This window comes from Xenopus laevis, chromosome 9_10L, assembly GCF_017654675.1.
Source record: "Xenopus laevis strain J_2021 chromosome 9_10L, Xenopus_laevis_v10.1, whole genome shotgun sequence".
Taxonomy (NCBI): Eukaryota; Metazoa; Chordata; class Amphibia; order Anura; family Pipidae; genus Xenopus; species Xenopus laevis.
This window is the reverse complement of record NC_054387.1, coordinates 24,499,266-24,520,606: the sequence shown is the minus strand read 5'-3', so window position 1 is coordinate 24,520,606 and position 21,341 is coordinate 24,499,266. Positions and strand designations below refer to the sequence as shown.

General features: G+C 39.7%; 1 protein-coding gene across 2 annotated transcripts in view; it reads left to right on the top strand.

The window, feature by feature from the left end:
* Positions 1-21,341, top strand: part of LOC108700977 (centromere protein X) — a 48,698-nt gene that overhangs the window by 8,965 nt on the left and 18,392 nt on the right. The window contains exon 4 of one of the 2 annotated variants that reach the window (XM_041576953.1): positions 598-901. The exons of the other annotated variant lie outside the window; for it this stretch is intronic. Within the exon in view, the coding sequence (XP_041432887.1) occupies positions 598-686 (89 nt within the window). The 3' untranslated portion in view covers positions 687-901. Of the gene's footprint in view, positions 1-597; positions 902-21,341 lie in introns of those variants that run through there. 2 annotated transcript variants of the gene reach the window in all.

Genomic DNA, 21,341 nt, shown 5'->3' with positions numbered 1-21,341 from the left:
CAGTCACTGTTAATCTTTCATATAACCAACAGAGGGCACTGTGTGATATTGCAGTCACTGTTAATCTTTCATATAATCAACAGAGGGCACAGTGTTATTCTTTCATATAACCAACAGATGGCAAAGTGTGATTTTGCAGTCACTGTTATTCTTTCATATAACCAACAGAGGGTGCACTGTTATTCTTTCATATAACCAACAGAGGGTGCTGTGTGATATTGCAGTCACTGTTATTCTTTCATATAACCAACAGATGGCGCTGTGATATTGCAGTCACTGTTATTCTTTCATATAACCAACAGAGGGCGCACTGTTATTCTTTCATATAACCAATAGAGGGCATTGTGGGATATTGCAGTCTCTTCCCAAGTGAATTGTTGGTATAGGAATGATTAAAAGTTACTGCAATCTCAGCTACTGCCCGCTGACCCGAGTATAAGCCGAGGTAGACTTTTTCAGCACATTTTGGATGCTGAAAAACTCGGCTTATACTCGAGTATATACGGTACATGAATCAAAGTCTGTGGGAATCTAGTTGGTAAATTAAATTCTTCCTCTTGAATTAATGACCAAAACAAATGTCTTTTTGTTTGGTAGATAGTACAGTATGTGGAGTAGTACCTTTCAGGTTTCCCAAAAACCGTTACTTGGATGTTTTGTTGGGCTTTCTCAGGAGGAACTACTAGCAATACAACTGCATGAGTGATCGCAAATTGCAATTTGTTTGCATGACCCAGAAATAGCTGCTTACTGCCAGGCTCCATATAGATTTCAACTTTACTTTTCTTTGATCATTTTAGGATTAGAAATTTACATTTTTTTGTAGTTTTCCACTGTATCATCTCATAAGAAAACAAGTCTTACTGAGTGTATTTGAATAAACTGTGTGATTATGTGTAAATTCAATTCAATTTTCAGTTCACCTTTGAGATAACTTTTTTGTATATTCTTTATTTAAGGAATAAGCATTTTCTTATACAGGAAAAGAAAAAAATATTCACATAGCAAGTACAACAAATCCAACAATTCATATACATAGTGTGTTTAACTGACTGTGTAAAAGAAAATGAACATCTGAATCATGTCGTATACTTAAACACATTATCACTAATATAGGCGTCCATTAGATAAAATCAATCCTGACTTACGAACCATGAGATATTGCATGCCTATGTATTTCTTACAAGTTTAACAATAGCACCGAGATAAAAATAGCGATAAATAATCTCTATGGGATTCAGTCATATATAAAGCTATTGAAGAAATAAAAAAAAATAAAAAAAAAGGATGGAAATGCAAAGTAAAAGTAGGAAAAGTAGAGAGAAGTGTGCTCAGCCAATTCCAAATTAAATCATATATCTGTTACTATACAGAAAATGAACCTATACAGGTAGCAATGAGATTATTGTATAAGACATAGCTCCTAGTCCGGGCAGGTTTATATCGGAGGTATGGTTTCCATAAATGTTACCCAAGTGGACCAAGCCCTCACAAAGCTTTCTTGTCACCCCTGTGCAAAACCTAAAAGTTCCTCCATGCATAATTGAACCCATTTCTGTGTACCATTCTGTAATTGTGGGTGTGGATGCTGATCTCCAATGGCGGGGTATTACCGCTCTGGCAGCCCCCAAACAATATCCAGTAAGTGATCTCTTATACGGAGCCACAGGGCAGGGTACAATTGACAAAAGTCCAATAGCAGGTTCAAATGGAAAATCAATACCTTCTAATTTTTTAATAACTTGAAACACCTTTTTCCAAAAAGGAACGAGCAAATGGCATTGCCACCAGATATATAATGGAGTGCCAACTGTCTTGTTACATCTCCAACACAACTCTGACACCATCGGAAAAATTTTATGCAGAATTTCTGGGCATTTATACCATCTAGAGAGGATTTTATAATTTGTCTCTTGTGTTCTACAAGCAATTGAAAACGTATGCGTTAATAAGAAACTTGTATTCCATTGATCCTCAGTAAACTCCACCTGTAATTCAAGTTCCCATTTTTTGGTAAATTTAGGTAAGCCTGTTTTGCCTGGTGAACCTATAAGTTCATAAAGTGTGGAGATAAGGTGTTTCAGTGGAGCTTTTGCCAAAAAAGTTCCTCAAATGGGGTAGAGGGTGAAAGTCTAATTTTTTTTATTTTGGGGGGAACATGACCAGTGTTTAAGTTGAGTATATATAAACTTGGCCAAAAAGGAGTCTGAATTCCCTGGGCATAGTGTAGAAATTGGCAATAAATTATTATTTTCTAGTACATGGAAAAACACAAAGTTCACAGTATGCCCCCTACCTAGAAATCCTGCACTTGCCATTCCCAGAGGGAAACCTGGGTTCCCCACTATTGGGGTAAGGGGACCTTCTCGGGAGATCATATTTTGGTTCAGGCGTAGATATCGGTCAGCACATATTAATATTTCTCTACAAATTTTTGGCAAGCTGGAGGAGGGACGTCTAAGTATTGGGTATAACCACCATAGTGCTTGCAGAGGTCTATCCACCAAATACTGTTCAATTAGGATCCATTTCTTATTTTCAGAGTTATGAAACCATTCTAAAATTCTACTTAATATGGAGGCTTGTAAATAATCTTTCAAGTTAGGCATTCCTAATCCACCATGCACTTTTGGCTTAAACAAAATGTTTGCTTATTCTAGGTTTTAAGCCATTCCAGATAAAAATACCAAAAGCTGAATGTAGGATATCGAAAAAACGTTTTGGGGGTGCTATCGGAATTGTTTGAAACTGATATAAGATTCGTGGTAGTACATTAATTTTTATCAAGCTGATACGACCAAACCAGGATAGTGTAAGAGGTTGCCACTGCTTGAGGTCTGACTGTATCTGCCCCAGCAAAACCATATGATTTAGCGTGGAAAGATCTGATGGGATCTGGATTCACAGATATTTTATGGATTCATTTTTCCACTTTAAAAGGGTAATTAGCCTGTAAAGATATCTGTGTTTGGCGTGGGAGTGATACATTGAGGGCCTCAGACTTATCTAAATTTATCTTATAATTGCTAAAAAAAACAATCTTTAAATTCCTGCATTAAAGATAGGAGAGAAGTATGTAGTTGTGTAATAAACGCTAAGAGATAATCAGCATAGAGTGCCAATTTATGATTAATCCCCTTAATGGGTAAACCTACAACATTCGGATTTTGCCTAATTGCTAAAGCTAAATGTTCCATGACGAAGGCATATAATAGGGGGGAAAGGGGGCACCCCTGGCGAGTCCCGTTGCTTTTAATTACAGGTTCTGAAAGTTGCCCATTGATTTTTAATCTCGCTCGGGGATTATTGTATAAAGCCATGATACGCTTGAAAGCGTTCTGACCCAGGCCAATTTGAATTAGAGATTCCTGTAGGAAGGCCCAGCTGACCCTATCAAATGCCTTTTCAGCATCTGTTGACAGGGCCGGCATAGGAATCTTATGACAGGTGGCATGGTCTATTTTGAGATAACTTTTAGTATGATGTAGATAGGGATATTCTGAGACAATTTGCAATTGTTTTTCATTTTTTATTATTTAAGAATTTTGTGTTATTTAGCTTTTTATTCAGTAGCTCTTCAATTTGCATTTTAAGCATTTACCCTAGCATTTTAAGCATTTACCCTAGCAACCATGCACTGATTTGAATAAGAGACAGGGATATGAATATGAATAGGAGAGGGCCTAAATAGAGAGATGAGAAATAAAAAGTAGCAATAATGATACATTTGTAGCTTTACAGAGCATTTGCTATTTAGAAGGGGTCAGTGACGCCCATTTGAAAGCTGCAAAGAGTCCGAAGAAAAAGGCAAATAATGATAAAACTATAAAAAATAAGTAATTAAATAAACCAATTGAAAAGTTGTTTAGAATTGGCAATTCTATCACATACTAAAAGTTACCTAAAAGTTGAACCACCCCTTTAAGCTTAATTTTTGTTCTTCCTAAGTGTAATAGAACAAAGACTTAATTTTGGGGAAAACATTTGGGTATTCACAAAATTTTCCTTAGATGCCACAGATTGTAGATTTTGTGTTCTCCAGCACTTCCAGTTAGTGTTAGGTCCATACACATAAACATATTTATCATGCTGTGTAAAAAGTAGAGTGAAATATTATTCGTTCAAAAACAATGAATTTTGGAAAAGCTAATTTTAGTGCCTTGAGGGCTGCCCTACAGAGCATTGATTGGGGCATTAGGTTTTCAGCTAAAAACACAGAACAGAAATGGTTGTCCTTTAAAATGATATTAAATCATTACTGTTCTCAATTTATTACCTTAAGGACTAAACGTATAAGCTCTAAGAATCATCCTGTGTGGTTTAATACAGAAGTAAAGACGTTAATGGGAAAGAAGAGAAAGGCATCCGGAAGGCTAAGAAAAGAAATGAAGAGTTAATTGAAGTGGAGGTGAAAACTAACCCTAAAAAGTTTTTTAAATATATTAATAGTAAAAAGATGCAGGTTGAGAGTGTTGCTCCATTAAATAATGGTACCAGTATGGTTGTAACAGATACAGAAAAAGCAAATGTGTTAAATCAGTTATTTTCTTCAGTGTATACAATAGAGGAGTCTGGGTTCACAGGCTCACTTAATAACTGCACGAATGGTTCAGCTCAATCTAGTCAGTGGCTGACTCAGGATATGATTCAAAAAGTTTAATACAAATTAATGTAAACAAGGCTCCAGGGCCTGATGGCATACACCCCCGGGTTCTAAGAGAGCTTAGTTCAGTTTTAGACCAGCCCTTATTTATGATTTTCTCAGATTCACTCTCACCTTGTATGGTGCCTATGGATTGGAGAAAAGCTGATGTTATTCCAATATTTAAAAAGGATTACGATCTTAGACTGCCAATTATAGGCCAGTAAGCTTGACATCTGTGGTGGGCAAATTATTTGAAGGCTTGTTAAGGGATCACATTCAAAATTTTGTCCTAATGAATGGCATTATGAGCAACAATCAGCATGGCTTTATGAAGGATAGGTCATGTCAGACGAATTTGATTGTATTTTATGATGTGGTAAGTAAGATTCTGGACAGTGGGGGGGCAGTAGATGTGATCTATTTTTTGGATTTTCCCAAAGCGTTTGATACTGTGCCCCACAAACAACTGCTTTCTAAACTAAGGTCTGTTGGGCTTTTAATGAAGTTGTTTGCACGTGGATAGGAAACTGGTTACAGGATCGGGTACAGAGGGTGCTTGTTAATGGGACTTCTCTACTTGGAGTAAGGTTCTTAGTGGGGTCCCCCAGGGCTCAGTATTGGGTCCACTTTTATTTTACTTGTTCATTAATGACTTAGGGGAGGGTATTGTAAGTAATGTATCAGTGTTTACAGATGATACAAAATTATCCAGCCCAATTAATTCCATCCAGGATGTGGCATCCTTGCAACATGATCTTGACAGACTGGCAATCTGGGCAGCTAAATGGCAAATGAGATTCAATGTTGATAAATGTAAAGTCATGCACCTGGGATGTAAAAATATCCAAGCCACTTATACCCTTAATGGGACTGCACTAGGCAAATCCATTATGGAAAAGGACCTTGGAGTCCTTGAAGATGATAAACTTGGCTGTAGCAAGCAATGCCAGTCAGCAGCATCAAGGGCAAATAATGTCTTGAGCTGTATTAAAAGGGGCATAGAGTCAAGGGAGGAGGGGGTCATTCTTCCACTGTATAGAGCACTTGTAAGGCCCCATCTAGAATATGCCGTGCAGTTTTGGTCTCATCACTCAAACAGGACATTATTGTATTAGAGAGGGTACAAAGAAGGGCAACTAAGCTGGTAAAAGGTATTGAAAATCTTGGCTATGAGGAAAGACTGGCCAAATTGAGGATGTTCCAGCTGACACGAGGTCACCCATTCCGATTAGATATTCGGAAGAGGTTTTTTACAGTGAGAGCTGTGAAGATGTGGAATTCTCTCCCTGAATCAGTTGTACAGGCTGATACATTAGATAGCTTTAAGAAGGGGTTGGATGAAGTAAGGGAATACAGGGTTATGGGCAATAGCTCATAGTCCAAGTTGATCCAGGGCCTAGTCCGATTGCCATTTTGGAGTCAGGAAGGAATTCAGATGGTTTTTTTTTTTTTTGCCTTCCTCTGGATCAACTGGCAGGTAGTTAATCAAAAAAAAAAAACGTTGAACTCGATGGACATGTGTCTTTTTTCAACCTTACTTTCTATGTATGTTGCTCATAACAACCAATCAGATATTTGTTTTTGTTTTCTGTTAAAATATGATTGGTTGATCTGAGCAACATCACCGGTAATGCTTCATTCTGTTTTTTACACAGCATGATAAATATGCCTCCTACTGTACAAGGGTTTGAACATTGTGTATTTTAGGCAGCAGAGAAATGCAGGAAGCCACCTATGCCACTTGCCATGACCACTAATCTAAATTGAAACTGCCCAACACAACAAGTGAAGGCAATTCTTGTCCCAAAAATGCACATAGGGGAATTTTAATACCCAACAGTGTTCTACCAACAGTCTGCATGAGGATACTGGCACAAATGGCATTTTGTCCTGACCAGAGGTCAGAGCAGCTATAGTATATGCCACTCCTGATAATATTAAAAGAGTTGCTCACCTTTGAGTTTAACTTTTTGTATGATGCAGAGTGTGATATTCTCAGACTATTTGCCATTGGCTTTCATTTTTTATTTGTGTTTTTTGCGTTCTAGCTTTTTATTCAGCAGTAATTCCAGCAATCTGTTAGGGTCCAAATTACGCTAAAATTTGGCTGATACATTAGATAGCTTTAAGAAGGGGTTGGGTGGCTTTTTAGCATGTGAGGGAATGCAAGGTTATGGAAGACAACATATAGTACATCTTGATCAAGGGACTGCTCCAATTGCCATCTTGGAGCCAGGAAGGGATTTTTCCCCCTCTGAGGTAAATTGGTAAGGTTTCAAATGGGTTTTTCTTTTGACTTCCTCTAGATCAACTCGCAGTTAGGCAGGTTATATACAGACTTAAAGTTGAACTTAATGGACTTGGGTCTTTTTTTCAACCTAATGTACTATGTTACTATTTCATTTACTATATAAAGATGAGTAATAAAAATTAGCAGTAACAATACATTTGTAGCCTTACATAGTAACATTGTAAGTTAGGTTGAAAAAAGACACGTCCATCAAGTTCAACCTTTTAACTTTTTTTTTTTTAACCAATATATAGATGAAAAGTTTAGAAAGCAGTCATTTGTGGGGCATGCTATCAAATGCTTTGGCAAAATCCAAATAGACCAGATCTAATGTCCCCCCACACTGTCCAGCATCTTGCTTACCTCTTCATAAAAACCAGATCAGATTTGTCTGACATGACCTATGCTTCATAAAGCCATTCTGATTGCTGCTCATAATGTCGTTCACTAGGACAAAATTTTGAATGTGATCCTTTAACAAGACTTCAAATACTTTGCCTACCATAGATGTCAAACTTACTGGCCTATAATTGCCAGTAATTCTGGCAATGGGGTTCTAAATGTAAGGGTTCTTGCATCCCTCCAGTGGTGGCAGTCTCGTCCCTTGAGGGGGTTCCTGCAGCTTATGCAAATTTTCCGGTGTTCTCTAAGAAGGCCGCAGAGATTTTACCCCCACATAGACAGTATGACTGTCCAATCGACCTTATTCCTGGGTCTACTCCTCCTCGTGGTCGAACTTACCCTCTCTCCTTGCCGGAAGCCCAGGCAATGAAAGAATATATCCAGGAAAACCTAGAAAGGGGTTTAATTCGACCCTCTAGTTCCCCTGCTGGGGCAGGTTTCTTTTTTGTTGGTAAAAAAGATGGTGGTCTTCGTTCCTGTATAGACTACAGAGGTCTAAACAAGATCACCATAAAAACAGTTACCCCTTTCTCTCATTTCTGAACTTTTTGATCAGGTTAAAAATGCCAAAATGTATTCCAAGCTTGATCTTAGAGGTGCTTATAACCTTATCCGTATCAGGGAAGGGGATGAGTGGAAGACAGCTTTTAACACCAGGGACGGCCACTACGAATACCTGGTAATGCCATTTGGTCTTTGTAACGCCCCCGCAGTATTCCAAGAGTTTGTCAATGGCATCTTCCGGGATCTGCTGGGGTTATTCGTAGTGGTCTATCTAGATGATATTCTGATCTTTTCTTCTAATCTGTGTGATCACCGTAAACACGTTCAGGAAGTGTTATTCAGGCTAAGGAAAAACAACCTTTATGCTAAACTTGAAAAATGCATTTTTAAGGTTTTGTCTGTCCAATTTTTGGGGTTTAATATTTCTGGTTAGGGTGTAGAAATGGATCCTGGGAAGGTTAAAGCGGTACTAGACTGGGCCCAGCCTCTTTCTTTACGGGCGACCCAAAGTTTCCTAGGGTTCGCTAACTACTACCACCAATTTATTAAAAACTTCTCCCTGATTGTAGCCCCTATCACAAATTTAACAAAGAAAGGTGCAGATCCGAGTATGTGGCCTCCCGAAGCGATCCAAGCCTTTGAAACCCTGAAAAAAGAATTTGTGTCTGCCCCCATTCTTAGTCATCCTGACTTCTTAGGCAAGCTAGATGGGCCTTGTTTTTCACCCGATTAAATTTTTCTCTTACTTTTAGGCCTGGTACTAAAAATACAAAGGCGGATGCACTCTAGAGGTTTTGAGTCCAATCCATCTGAAAAATAGTGAGTGCATTCCCATTATTCCCGGTGAGTTAATTGTTGCTGCTCTGGGATCTGACCGTGCCACACTCTTATCCTCTGTTCAGTCAACTGCTCCTGTAGAAACTCCCTTGGGTAGATTATTTGTTCCAGAAGATTTGAGGGAACAGGTTTTGGGTGAAGCCCATAATTCTAAAATGGCGGGACATCCTGGCATCGCTAAAACTGTGTCCCTTTTGTCTCAAAATGTTTGGTGGCCTTCCTTTAAGCAGGACGTCCGAAAATGTATTTCTTGTCCTATTTGTCAGAGGTCTAAATCCTCTAAAAAATTGTCACAGGGGTTGTTAAGGCCACTCCCAATTCCTGACAGACCATGGTCCCATCTTTCGATGGATTTTATTGTTGATCTTACTTCCTCTCAGGGTAAAACTGTTATTTGGGTGGTGGTGTATAGGTTTAGCAATATGAGCTAGCCGAATTATTAATTTCTAACATTTTTGCATGGGTTTCCAGTCAATATTGTTTCTGACCGTGGGGTACAATTCGTTTCAAAATTTTGGCGAGCATTCTGCTCTTTGGTTGGTATTGAATTATCATTTTCTACCGCATATCACCCTCAAACAAATGGTCAAACCGAAAGGGTTAATCAATCCCTTGAGCAATTTCTAAGGTGTTATGTGTGGGCTGAACTATTACCCTGGGCAGAGTTTTCTTACAATAATGTGACTCATTCTTCTACCGGTGAATCCCCATTCTTTATTGTGAAGGGTTTACATCCCAAAGCATTTTCTTTTTCTGGTTATTTGTCCCCTGTACCCTCTGTCAACAATTTGCAAAAGTTTGGTCTGGGGTGCATGACTCTCTTTCTGCAGCTACAACCGCTCAGAAAAAAGCAGCTGATAAGTCTCGTAGAGAGGCACCCAAATATCAGGTAGGAGACTCTTTGGTTGTCTACAAAGAACATTAAGCTTAAAGTCCCCTCTCTCAAGTTGGGGCCCAGGTTTATTGGTCCATATCCCATCATTGAAATAATTAACCCCTCTTCTGTTCGTCTCAAACTGCCTGATAATTTTAAAATTTCAAATTCTTCTCATGTGTCTCTTCTAAAGCGAGCTTTACGGGTCTGTCAATTGTCCCTCCCCCAATGTTGGTTGAAGGTCAGTCTGAATTTGAAATCCAAGAGCTCCTCGATTCTCGCCTTGTGCGAGGTAAGCTCCAGTACTTGGTTAAATGGAAGGGCTATGGTCCCGAGGAAAACTCTTGGATCTCAGTAAGAGACATCAGGGCTGACCGTCTCAGGAAACTATTCCATCAGAAGTTTCCTGAGAGACCTGGGGGTCCAGTGGCCCCCCCTAGAGGGGGGGTAATGTAAAGGCTTACCCTGGTCGTGTCTTCTTCCTCCTGCGCCGTTTCGTTAACAGCACACGTGGCGTGCCTCTCCTGCTTTATAGGCGCAAAAATTCAAATATTTAAAGGGCCATTCCACTGGTTCTCATTGCCCGTTATAGGTTTGTTCCTGGTGCCTTAGCTTTTGCTATTCTGAACTCTGAGCTTGATTCTGATTATCTGTCCCTGAAGATTCTGACCTCTGTATCCTGATCCATTGCCCGAATTTCGACTACCTCTTGTGCTATATCCTTCAGATTGATCTCCCAGTTTTGACCCTTGCCTGCCTGACCTTGCTTTGAACGCTGCCTGCCCAGACCCGGCCTGATTTGTTTAAGCTCACTTTCTGCCTGTCTCGACCTGGCCAGTTCCAACTACGATTGTCTTACACCTTGTACCACGACCTTCTGCCCAAAGACTTTGCTAACAGTTGTGCCCCTCTGCTTATCCAGAACCTCTAGCCTTGCACCTCTCGTTTAAGTCCTGGTGACATCCAAGTAGCTGAGGGCTACTCCCGAGGCCAACGGCGGTCATGCTACAGGTGAAGCACGAGCCGAGACCTGGCATTTGTTCTCGTGTTGGGTGCCGACCGTGACACCTTGTTTACATAAATTTTTATTAAAGCTTTATGAATCACATCCTGAGTCAGCCACTGACTAGATTGAGCTGAGCCATCAGTGCAGCTATGAAGTGAGCCTGGGAACTTCGGCTTCTCTATTGTATACACTGATGAAAAGAACTGATTTAGCTCCGTTTCTGTATCTGTTAAGCCATTATTTAAAGGAGCAACAATCTCAACCTGCATCTTTTTAACATTAATATACTTAAAAAAACATTTTGGGGTTAGTTTTAGCCTCAGCTGCAAAGCACTCTTCATTTCCTTTCTTTGCCTTCCGAATTTCTGTTTTACAACATTTATTATAGTTTATATTCATTAAATGCAGCTTCTGTCCCAACAGACTTTTGTGTGTGTGTGTGTGTGTGTGTGTGTGTGTGTGTGTGTGTGTGTATATATATATATATATATATATATATATATATATATATATGTATATATGTATGTGTGTGTGTGTATATATATATTTTATCCCACAGTACCAGCACTCAGAACGAGGTTATTCCATCGGTGCACAATCAAATAGTGTATAAATGGTATAAGGCGGATCAGCACACAGTGGGGCTCATTTATCAACACTGGGCAAATCTGCCCATGGGCAGTTAGTTACCTATAGCAACCAATCAGTGATTAGCTTTTTAAAGTCAGCTGCAAGTAGACAAATGAATGCAGCAATCTGATTGGTTGCCTTGGGTTACTGCCCCTGGGCAAATTTGCCCAGTGTTGATAAATGAGCCCCACTGTCTTGTTGGTGAAGAATGTTTTCTTTTATTGTGAACAAAATTACATATCAATCTGACATTTCGGTCCCACCTGGGGACCTTTCTCAAGGATATTGTGTATTAGCAATGTGTTGATTAAATACCCCCCCCCCATTAGTGTATTCTGGCGCCCAGATGACGTCATAAGTCCAATCAGAAGTGTCAAATTCAAAGTTTTTTTTCTCCTTTCCATTTGCCTTTGAAAAAAGTGTGCAATTCTGCAGATACACCACTGGGTGTCAGTGTTTGCAGTGTTTGAAGGTTGATGTGCATGAAAAAGAAAACAATGTATCATATAAGAAACACTGTGTTTAAAAACTGTTTAAAAATACTTCCTTTTGCATACAGAACAGAAAAAGTAACATTTACTTACAGGGATAAAGAGAGCATTCATTTGACTGTGACTCTGTGAAATAAACAAACAGTAAATTTATACTTCAGGAAAGGGTATTACACTCCAGGGTAAGGCATTATATATGGGGACTAATCAGAAAACAGTTCAGTTGTAACTGCCCATTCAGTGAAATTTTATATTACCGCACACCTCCTTCCACTTATTCTGCGTAGTGGTGCTGGTTTTCCGTTGACCTTGCCAGGTCGCCTTACTGCTTTGTAATTTCGAAAAACGGTCCGCACACACCAATATTGCAGTCGGGGATTGTGCCCCTTTTATTAATGCCACCAACAATCAACGCCCCGAAACGTTGATTATTGATTGTTGGTGGCATTAATAAAAGGGGCACAATACTCCACTGCAATATTGGTGTGTGCGGACCGTTTTTCGAAATTACAAAGCAACTGCCCATTCAGCCCATTGGGAGCCACACAATCAAGTTAATAAGTCCAAAAAGCTTCCCGTTTCAACAGCAATTTATCTGTATCACCACCCCTGGGGGGCTTAGGTATGTGATCAATAGGCATACATTTGAATTGTGAAGGATCGTGTCTAGCCTCGCGCCAATGCTTGGCACCCGGGTGCTGGGCAATGTCCTGTTTATTAGATTCTACTTTCCTATCAGGGTCCAATGCCGCCCTGATACTTGCCCTATGCATATTGATTCTTTCTTTAAGTGGTCTCACAGTTTTACCACAGTAAAGGGCATTTAATTACATATCATCCTGTGCTTAATAGTGTATTTCGTATCCGTTCTGGGGTGCCTGAACGCTGATCCCAAGATAAGGGTGTTGAATACTACACAACCGGTGCATTTATGCACACCAGGACGTGGTGTCAGGAAGTGTACAGCTGGTGATTGTGTGTACTTGGCCACTGGGTCCGAGGGACTAAGATGTTCCATTAGATGTGTTACTTGAGTGTTCCTCGAGTAGCTGAACCTGGGCCTGCTTGGGATTTTGTCGCCAAGGTTTTCATCGTTAACCACTATCTCCCAGTTTTAAGCACTGACCTCTTGGTATTAAACACTGTACGGATTAAATTTACTCACATAATACACGTCATCTGTATTATCCTTTTCTACCTGGTCATCCCCATGTTTTAACAGTTGGTCTAGGGACCTGGAAAAATGTATGCTTTCTTTGATCAGCGTGCGCAGGTAACCCTTATCAAGGAACTTCTTACCCGTTATTTCTAGATCCTCCTCTTTTTGTTTCAGATCACTATCTATGCGAGCTACCCTTCTCATCTGAGACTTGGGGAGTGAGTTCAGGAGATGCCTCGGGTGGAGACGCGTGTAGTGTAGCAACATGTTTCTATCGGCAGCTTGGGTATATATCTGTGTATGTAGATTCCCATGAGATTTATATACTTGTACATCTAAAAAACTGATTTGCTGTAAGCCGTAGTTCAGTGTGAGTTTGATGGGCGTGTTAAGTTTGTTGAGGCTTTCCACATACAATTCCCCCGGCGTGGGGGGGCAACAGACTTTATCACCAAAAATCTCAGGGCTGCTGCTGATGAAAGTGAAGTGGAACTGACAATGAAAGTGAAGTGGAACTGGCAATTTCAACATCTCTTTTCGAATCGTAGATTTATGCTGACTGATCCTGTCACAGATCGGTTGTATGGTTTCACCAATATAAGCCAGCCCACACGGACATTTCAGCATGTACACGATATACTCTGAATCACAAGTTAAGTGGCCCTGTATATCGAACTTCTTTCCTGTGTAAGGATGTGAAAAAACATTGGTGCGTATTACACTAGAACACTGATTACACCTACCACATGGATGCATGCCATTCCTAAGTGGAGCCAAAAGCCTCTGTGGACTCACTTTCACTGTGCCCAAATCTGATTTGACAAGCCTGTCCCTTAGATTACGTGGTCGCTTGTAAGACATAAGTGGGGGTTCAAAGAACTCCGAAATGTCCAGATATGCTCTCCTTAACAATGGCCAGTGTCTATTATGCGATGTACCTTACGCACACAAGGATGATAGGTGTGTACAAAAGGAATACGCTTCCCTTCTCGTTTCCCTTGTGATTTCTCCTGAATAATTGCTCCACGATCCAACGCCTGAACCCGTGTTACTTCCTGACTTAACATCTCACTGGGGTACCCTCTCTCAACAAATTTAGAGGTCATCTCTTCCAGTCTCGTGGTCAATTTTTCTTCCTCAGTTACTATCCTTCTGACCCGTAAAAACTGTGACCTAGGGAGAGAGGAGACGTTGGCTCTTGGATGCGCACTCTCATACCTCAACAAATTGTTCCGATCGGTAGGTTTCACAAACAAATCAGTAAACAGACGTTCTCCCTTTATATATGTATATATAAATGTGTGTGTGTGTGTGTATATATGTATATATGTGTATATATATATATATATATATATATATATATATATATATATATATATATATATATATATATATATATATATTTATATATTTATTATGTATATGTATGTACATGCTGGCACCCAGGTTTTAATTTTGTCTACGGAGTGCACCATTCCTTTGGACACGCACACACGTACGTATGTGTATATATATGTAGATAGATATATATATATATATATATGTATATATACACATTTTTCCATCCGAGAGATCGGGACGCCCGCACAAAAGAAGGGGTGGCAGGAAGCTCCCGTTCCACAAGACAACACAGACCCCCGAGGAAGTAGTATTCAACCTCAGCACCTACCCACTAACACCAGCTGAAATGTGCCTGCTTTCTTAGGGATTATCCTTCGTCCCTACTAATCACACACAATCTTTGGAAATCATGACAGATATACATCGATTTACATCGCTGAAACTCAAGGAGCACTTTAGAAACACAGGTGGACACCCATCCGCTTTCAAAAAACCGAGTCGGTTTGAGCAACCAACACACCCAAGTCCATCGAAGCTTATACCAGACTGTTGGTCGATGAGACCTATAAATTGAAGACGACTAAACACACCAATTCGAACTTGACTAAAGCTGAAAGAGAAGCAGTGTGGAATCTAGCAAAGAACCCTAACATCGTTATTAGACCAGCTGACAAGGGGGTGCCGTTGTTATACAGGACTACAACGATTATCGCATCGAAATCATACGACAATTATCTGACATAACTGTTTACAAAATGACTATGAAGATTTTCATTCATCCAGGTCATAGTATATCTAGTATAGGTCAATCTTAAAAACAACTGGACTTGCTGAGTAATCACTACTCATCCGAGCAGCTTCTTCAGTTCAACTGACTGGTGTGGGAAGTTCTCGGCATATTAACGGCCTTTACAGAACACATTAACTCAGTGGACAATAACATCAAGTTCACAAGGGAAGATGTCCACGAGAACAAACTTGCTTTTTTGGACTGTTTGATATGTCTCCAAGAGGGGGGTAACTTGAAGACGGAAATATACAGGAAACCCACTCATACGGATCAATATCTGTTGTTTGATTCCCACCATCCACTGGAACACAAACTGGGTGTCATTCGAACCCTGCACCACCGGGCGGAACGTATGGCAACTGATACAGAGTCCAAAGACAAAGAGCAAAAACATCTCAGAGGAGCGTGTGGCTACCCAGACTGGGCCTTTGTCAAAACAGCAGCAACCAAGCCCAACAGGAACACCAATAGAAATAACCGCCCGGAGACACATAGTAGGCGAAACATAGTCATCCCATATGTAGCTGGAGTGTCAGAGAAACTCAGGAGGATTTTCAACAAACACCATGTCCCTGTGTTTTTCAAACCTAGCAACACACTGAGACAAAAACTAGTACACCCAAAGGATCCAACACCAAAAGAAAAACAAAGCAATGTGGTATACGGAGTCCAGTGTAGCGAGGAATGCACAGATCTATACATTGGGGAAACAAAACAACTGCTCTCCAAGCGAATGGCTCAGCACAGGAGGGAGAACTCTACAAGGCAAAACTCAGCTGTCTTTCTACACTTAAAAGACAGGGGACACTCCTTTGAAGACAACAAGGTCCAAATCTTGAAGACCGCTGGTTTGAACGAGGCGTGAAAGAGGCGATTCATGTCAAGGTGGAGGGACCATCTCTGAACAGAGGTGGGGGCCTTCGACACCACCTATCTGCTACATACAATGCTGTTCTAACATCTGTACCCCGGCGGATTCAGAACACTTCACACATCCATTCATGCAACTCTCACAAGTAACACCTGTATCTAGGAGTTGCATGACACATTGGATAATCCTATCACAACTACACAAAATCAACACCTCTGTGAATTTCTTCAGATGTCACCTCTTTGAAGAGTTACAATGTGCCATTGTAAATGGATTAGTGGAAGAGTTTATATGCCGAGAACTTCCCACACCAGTCAGTTGAACTGAAGAAGCTGCTCGGATGAGTAGTGAAACGTCTTCATTGATTACTCAGCAAGTCCAGTTGTTTTTAGATTGACCTATACTAGATAAACTGTTTACAAACAACTCCCCAGTGACCCTACCTCCTTATTCAAACGCCAAGTAGACTCGGCTATACAAGCCGGTTATACCATGGGCATTCTGACTGAAGATACTAGAGATTTTTTGACACAAGAATTCCCCATTTGTCCTATTATATATACTCTCCCCAAGATACACAAAGGTTTGACAGCACCTCCTGGCCGTCCCATCGTCCGTGCAAGGGAATCACTCCTACAGCCCTTAGCCATCTTTGTTGACCACTTTTTACAACCAATTATGAGGAAGACATCCACGTACATCCAGGATTCAGGTGATTTCCTGATTAAACTACACTCGGCATTACCAGTTCCAAGTGAGACGAAACTTGCTACCATGGACGTGTCATCTCTGTATACTGTCATTCCAACAGACGAGGGGATTGAAAACATCAAGGATTTCCTGTTGAAACATCCTGATCCAGGTAGACCTCCGATTGAATTTTTGTTAGAACTCCTTCGGCTATGTCTGACTTGCAACTATTTTAAGTTTGAACTCTCCTACTATTTACAGATAAGTGGGACGAGTATGGCTTCGATCTGCTATGATCAACGAACTTAATTCTTTGCCAACGACCATACGATTCACGGCCACCATTGACGATAAACATATTTCATTTCTAGATTTGTCTGTCACACTGACTGACAATGGGTTCAACACCACCACATACAGGAAACCAACGGATCGGAATACCCTATTACATCATACCTCCTGCCATCCACCACACATCAAAAAAAGTGTCCCTTACTCACAGATGGTACGTATGGTGAGGGTCAATTCTGATCCGACGCAACTACGTGTACAACTTGACGACTTGATATCGAGATTATCCCAGAGAGGTTACTATCTGCATGAGCTACTGTCCTGTAAAGAAAGGGCATTATTGCACACACAACATGACCTCCTCCATCGATCTATCAACACACAGAAGGATAGAGAAAAAGAGACCCTTGTTTTTTTTAACCACTTACACTCCAGAAGTGAAACCTCTTACACGAGCTATACAAGAACACTGGACAGTACTTGAAAGAGATACAACACTCCCACCCATCTTTTGGACCAGACCCCGTATTGCATTTAGGAGAGGAAGAAACCTGAGGGACATGCTAGTAAAGACTGATCCGAACCATTGTTACCAACAAGGTACCACCTCTACATGGCTTAATACCGATAAGAAAGGCTGCTTTCCATGTCCTTCTTGCACCACCTGTAACCATCTCATCACTAGCTCCACATTCAATCACCGCCATTCAGGCAAACCTATTGTCATCAACCACAAATTGACATGCACTTCCAAGTTCCTTATCTATTTCATCAAATGTTTTATGTAGATAAGACGATAACTACGTTTCGTGAATGGATGGCTAACCATCGATCTGCTATCAGAACAGCGCTTACAGCAGGGAAAGCAGACACACCGGTCGCTGCTCATTTTCTGCTTCATAGACACACACTGGCAAGTCTACGTTGTATGCTGATTGACCACGTACCCCTACCGATCCGGGGTGGCAATCGTGAGAAGATGTTGCTCCAATGAGAATTAAGATGGATCCATAGACTGAATACCATTTGCCCGCATGGACTGAATGAACTTATTTCCAATGCTCCTTTCATCCACAAGTAATTCATTTGAAGTCTAGTAGAAGTAGTTATTGTCTAATTATATATTTTTTCACAGATCTGACTCCTAAGTAATCTTCTTACTATAAGTGGTTGCTCCTGTATTCCTTGGCCACATCTGTTCTGGGAACACATTGATTGTTTTCTCCTGCACTGTCTGTTAATTCTACAAAAGATGTGTTATTATCTTTCACTATGCTCTCACCCCAACTTTTCTACTATGTTCTTAATTCAAGCTTTTGTTCTGAGCCGTTTGTAACTTGTCCCATCAGTTAACAGACTTCCGCTGTCTGTCTCCATGCTGTATTCCCTCATTCTTTTCCATTTTTCAGACCCATTTTTTCTATTTTTTTCTTTTTATTTATCATTTGGCATATTTTTATATTTATTTTTATTTTGTATTTTTATTTTTATTTTCCCATTCTTTTTTCCTATTTTTTATTTTTATATTTATTTTTCTTTTATAGATAATTTTTGTTTTCTCAGTATCTGCCCATTTTTTATCCTCATTGTTCAACTTTAAGCTTACATATTTGTCCCTAAGTTTGTCTACCATTTAAGTTTAAACGTTAGTCATCTATTCAGTTGATCTTTCAGACTCGTCCGGCCCAATAAGCGGAGCATCGATTGACCTCTACTTCCCCACGCCAAGTCCAGAACACACACCTCGTGAGGTGGAATTTTTACTTGATTTATTTCGTGGACACATATCCGGACCTAACAGCACTACTGATTGTACTAAGCTACCCCAGTAGCACAACATTGGACAATTAAGTCACTGTATCCATACCCCACTGTACTCACCATTACAGCCTGTGGTCTATCTCGACTGGATCACCGAAAGCGGGTCGATATAATGGATCGAGGATGACTTGACATCACTAGTCCACTTCACAGCTATTCTATCATCATCGTGAGTAATTGTACAGTTCCGCCGTGTATGCTTATTGAATATAATTATGATGTTTAAGGCACCGATGTAGGCGACTGACATTACCTACAGTTAGAGGCGAGGTAGTTGCCAGCTCCGGATTTGGCAGTGTCCGCGAGCGTCCCTACCCCTGACCCACTTGCCATCGGATCCCAATTTGATTGCCAATTAAGAACGGTTTTCTGCCTTTTTTGGACCATCCTTCTTCAGCGATGTGGATGTCACATTTAATTGATCAGTGGCTTTTGATCTACGGGATATTTAAGCCTCCTTATACGGGAGCTCGGTCCAGTGGCTATGACACTCTAATTGACACTCTAATCGACACTGGACATTATATATGGTTAGTTTTTATTTCTATGTTTCATTGTTTCATTTTTCTTTCTTCTTTTCTTCTTCATTTTTATTTATCATCTTTTCATTTTTTCAGCCCTTTTAAATTTATTTTTGCTAGTCCTATGATACACATTTTTTATTGTAATCTCGAACTTCATTGGGTCTACGTTCCTTATTTTTCTATTTCCTATAGTAATCTTTTCCATCTTTTTCTCTTCCTTTCTTGCCTTATTATAGCACTCTTTATATCTGCAACTGTCCCTCCGCAAACCTTTCGGTTCACGGTCCAAGCACCATTAATTGGTGTTCCAGTACATACATTGATTCACATTGGCTTCTTCTTTACATTCAGATGTTTCCTCCGCATGATTCATGTCTCTATTTCTTGTGACATACGAGCCGTTAACAATGTATACATTCCGGACACGGTGTCCATTCTCATTAGACACCTTTTAACATAACTTTTGCTAGACATGTTATGTTATACACCTTGTAACATTACTTTTGCGTCTTACCGAGTACTCTTTATGAATGCTTACATAGGGTAGCGCGATTCTGCATTCTGTGCGCGTTAATTAACATTTATTTCTATTTTCACCTGAGGTTATTACTGCAGCCCTCTTTGATTTTTTATTTTTGTCTTACTTTTTTCTGGTTCCCATACATTTGCTTGTGCCTTTACGTATATGTTTAACTTCACCTATGTTGTCACTGACACGTCATTTCCTCTGCCCCCGGTGTTTCCCTTTTTGATCGTGATTTTGTTCCCGCCACACTGTGTATTTATTTTCGTTTGACACATTTTCACTTTGAGAAAGGCTGTTGTATCAGCCGAGAGAGAGAGAGAGAGAGAGAGAGAGAGACCCCTCTTGTAAAATATAAGGAAATTATAGTTACCGAGGAGTTTCATGACCATATACAGGTCATGGAACTCCGAGGTAACTTCTAATATTTTTCAACTGGGGGTACTTTATTTATTATAATACACACGTTTCAGTGAGTCATGTGACAGAAATGACATCAGAACTCACCGTTTATAAGGATAAACGGTGAATAAGGATATTATTTAAGATATTCATGGCTTTTGTGTATTTTATTTATATATATATATATGTGTGTGTGTGATAGTTTTGACACTGGTTTAGTTAGAGTTACCACATGCGATGGAAGCAGCTTCAGAGCAGGCCTATTATCTTTACTCAAACTTTTGAAATTTTTGCAACATTGTTCATCGCTTTGATAAGAAAGTAGGAAATAACAAGATTAACTTAATGGAACAGAGTATCGTGATTTTAATAGTAGATTTTAATAGTAGAATGGATGCAGTGTTTAAACGTACAGATTTTAATTTCTGTAATAATTTATAAATTATATAAGTGCTATGCATTTTTATACTTACATGTTTTTAACGAGTGATATGTAAATGGTTGTTACTTTTCGGTGATGATGTTAATACATAACTTTCAATTTGTCTACCTTCCCGCCAACTTTTGTATATATGGCTTTCTTACAAACAATTAGACACTTTGAGAAAGGTCTCGGAGGAGGCCGAAACGTTAGTCTCGTATGCATCAATAAAACTTCCTGAGAGTGCGGATCTTACTTGCTGTGTGTATGTGTGTGTATGTATATATATATATATATATATATATATATATATATATATATATATATATATATATGTGTGTGTGTGTATAGTATGTAAAGAAGAAGCAGCACTCGTCAATTGCAAAAAGTGTATTAAAAGATCAGAACATCACTCAAGGCAACGTTTCGGGCAGCACATGTGCCCTTTGTCAAGCCAAAAAATTCTCTCAGCATCTCACAGGTATCACATTATATAGGCAATAGACAGGAAATGACCTCAAAATTTGCATATATATAGGTACAGAGCATAATCATATACATATATCTATAGAAACAAAAACAGGTCATAATCACGATTCAAACCCCGAGGATATAAAGATTTGAGCATATTAATCCACCATACCTCTCTTCTTTTAAGTTTCAATTCTCTATCCCCCCCCTCTTCTCATAGGCGGTACTACTTCCAAGACCATAAATTTAAACTGATCTGCCGTGTGTCCCAAATCAACAAAATGTTTTGAAACAGGTTATGTGGTATTGCCCAAATTAATACTAGAACGATGTTGCGATATACGTGATTTGACCATCT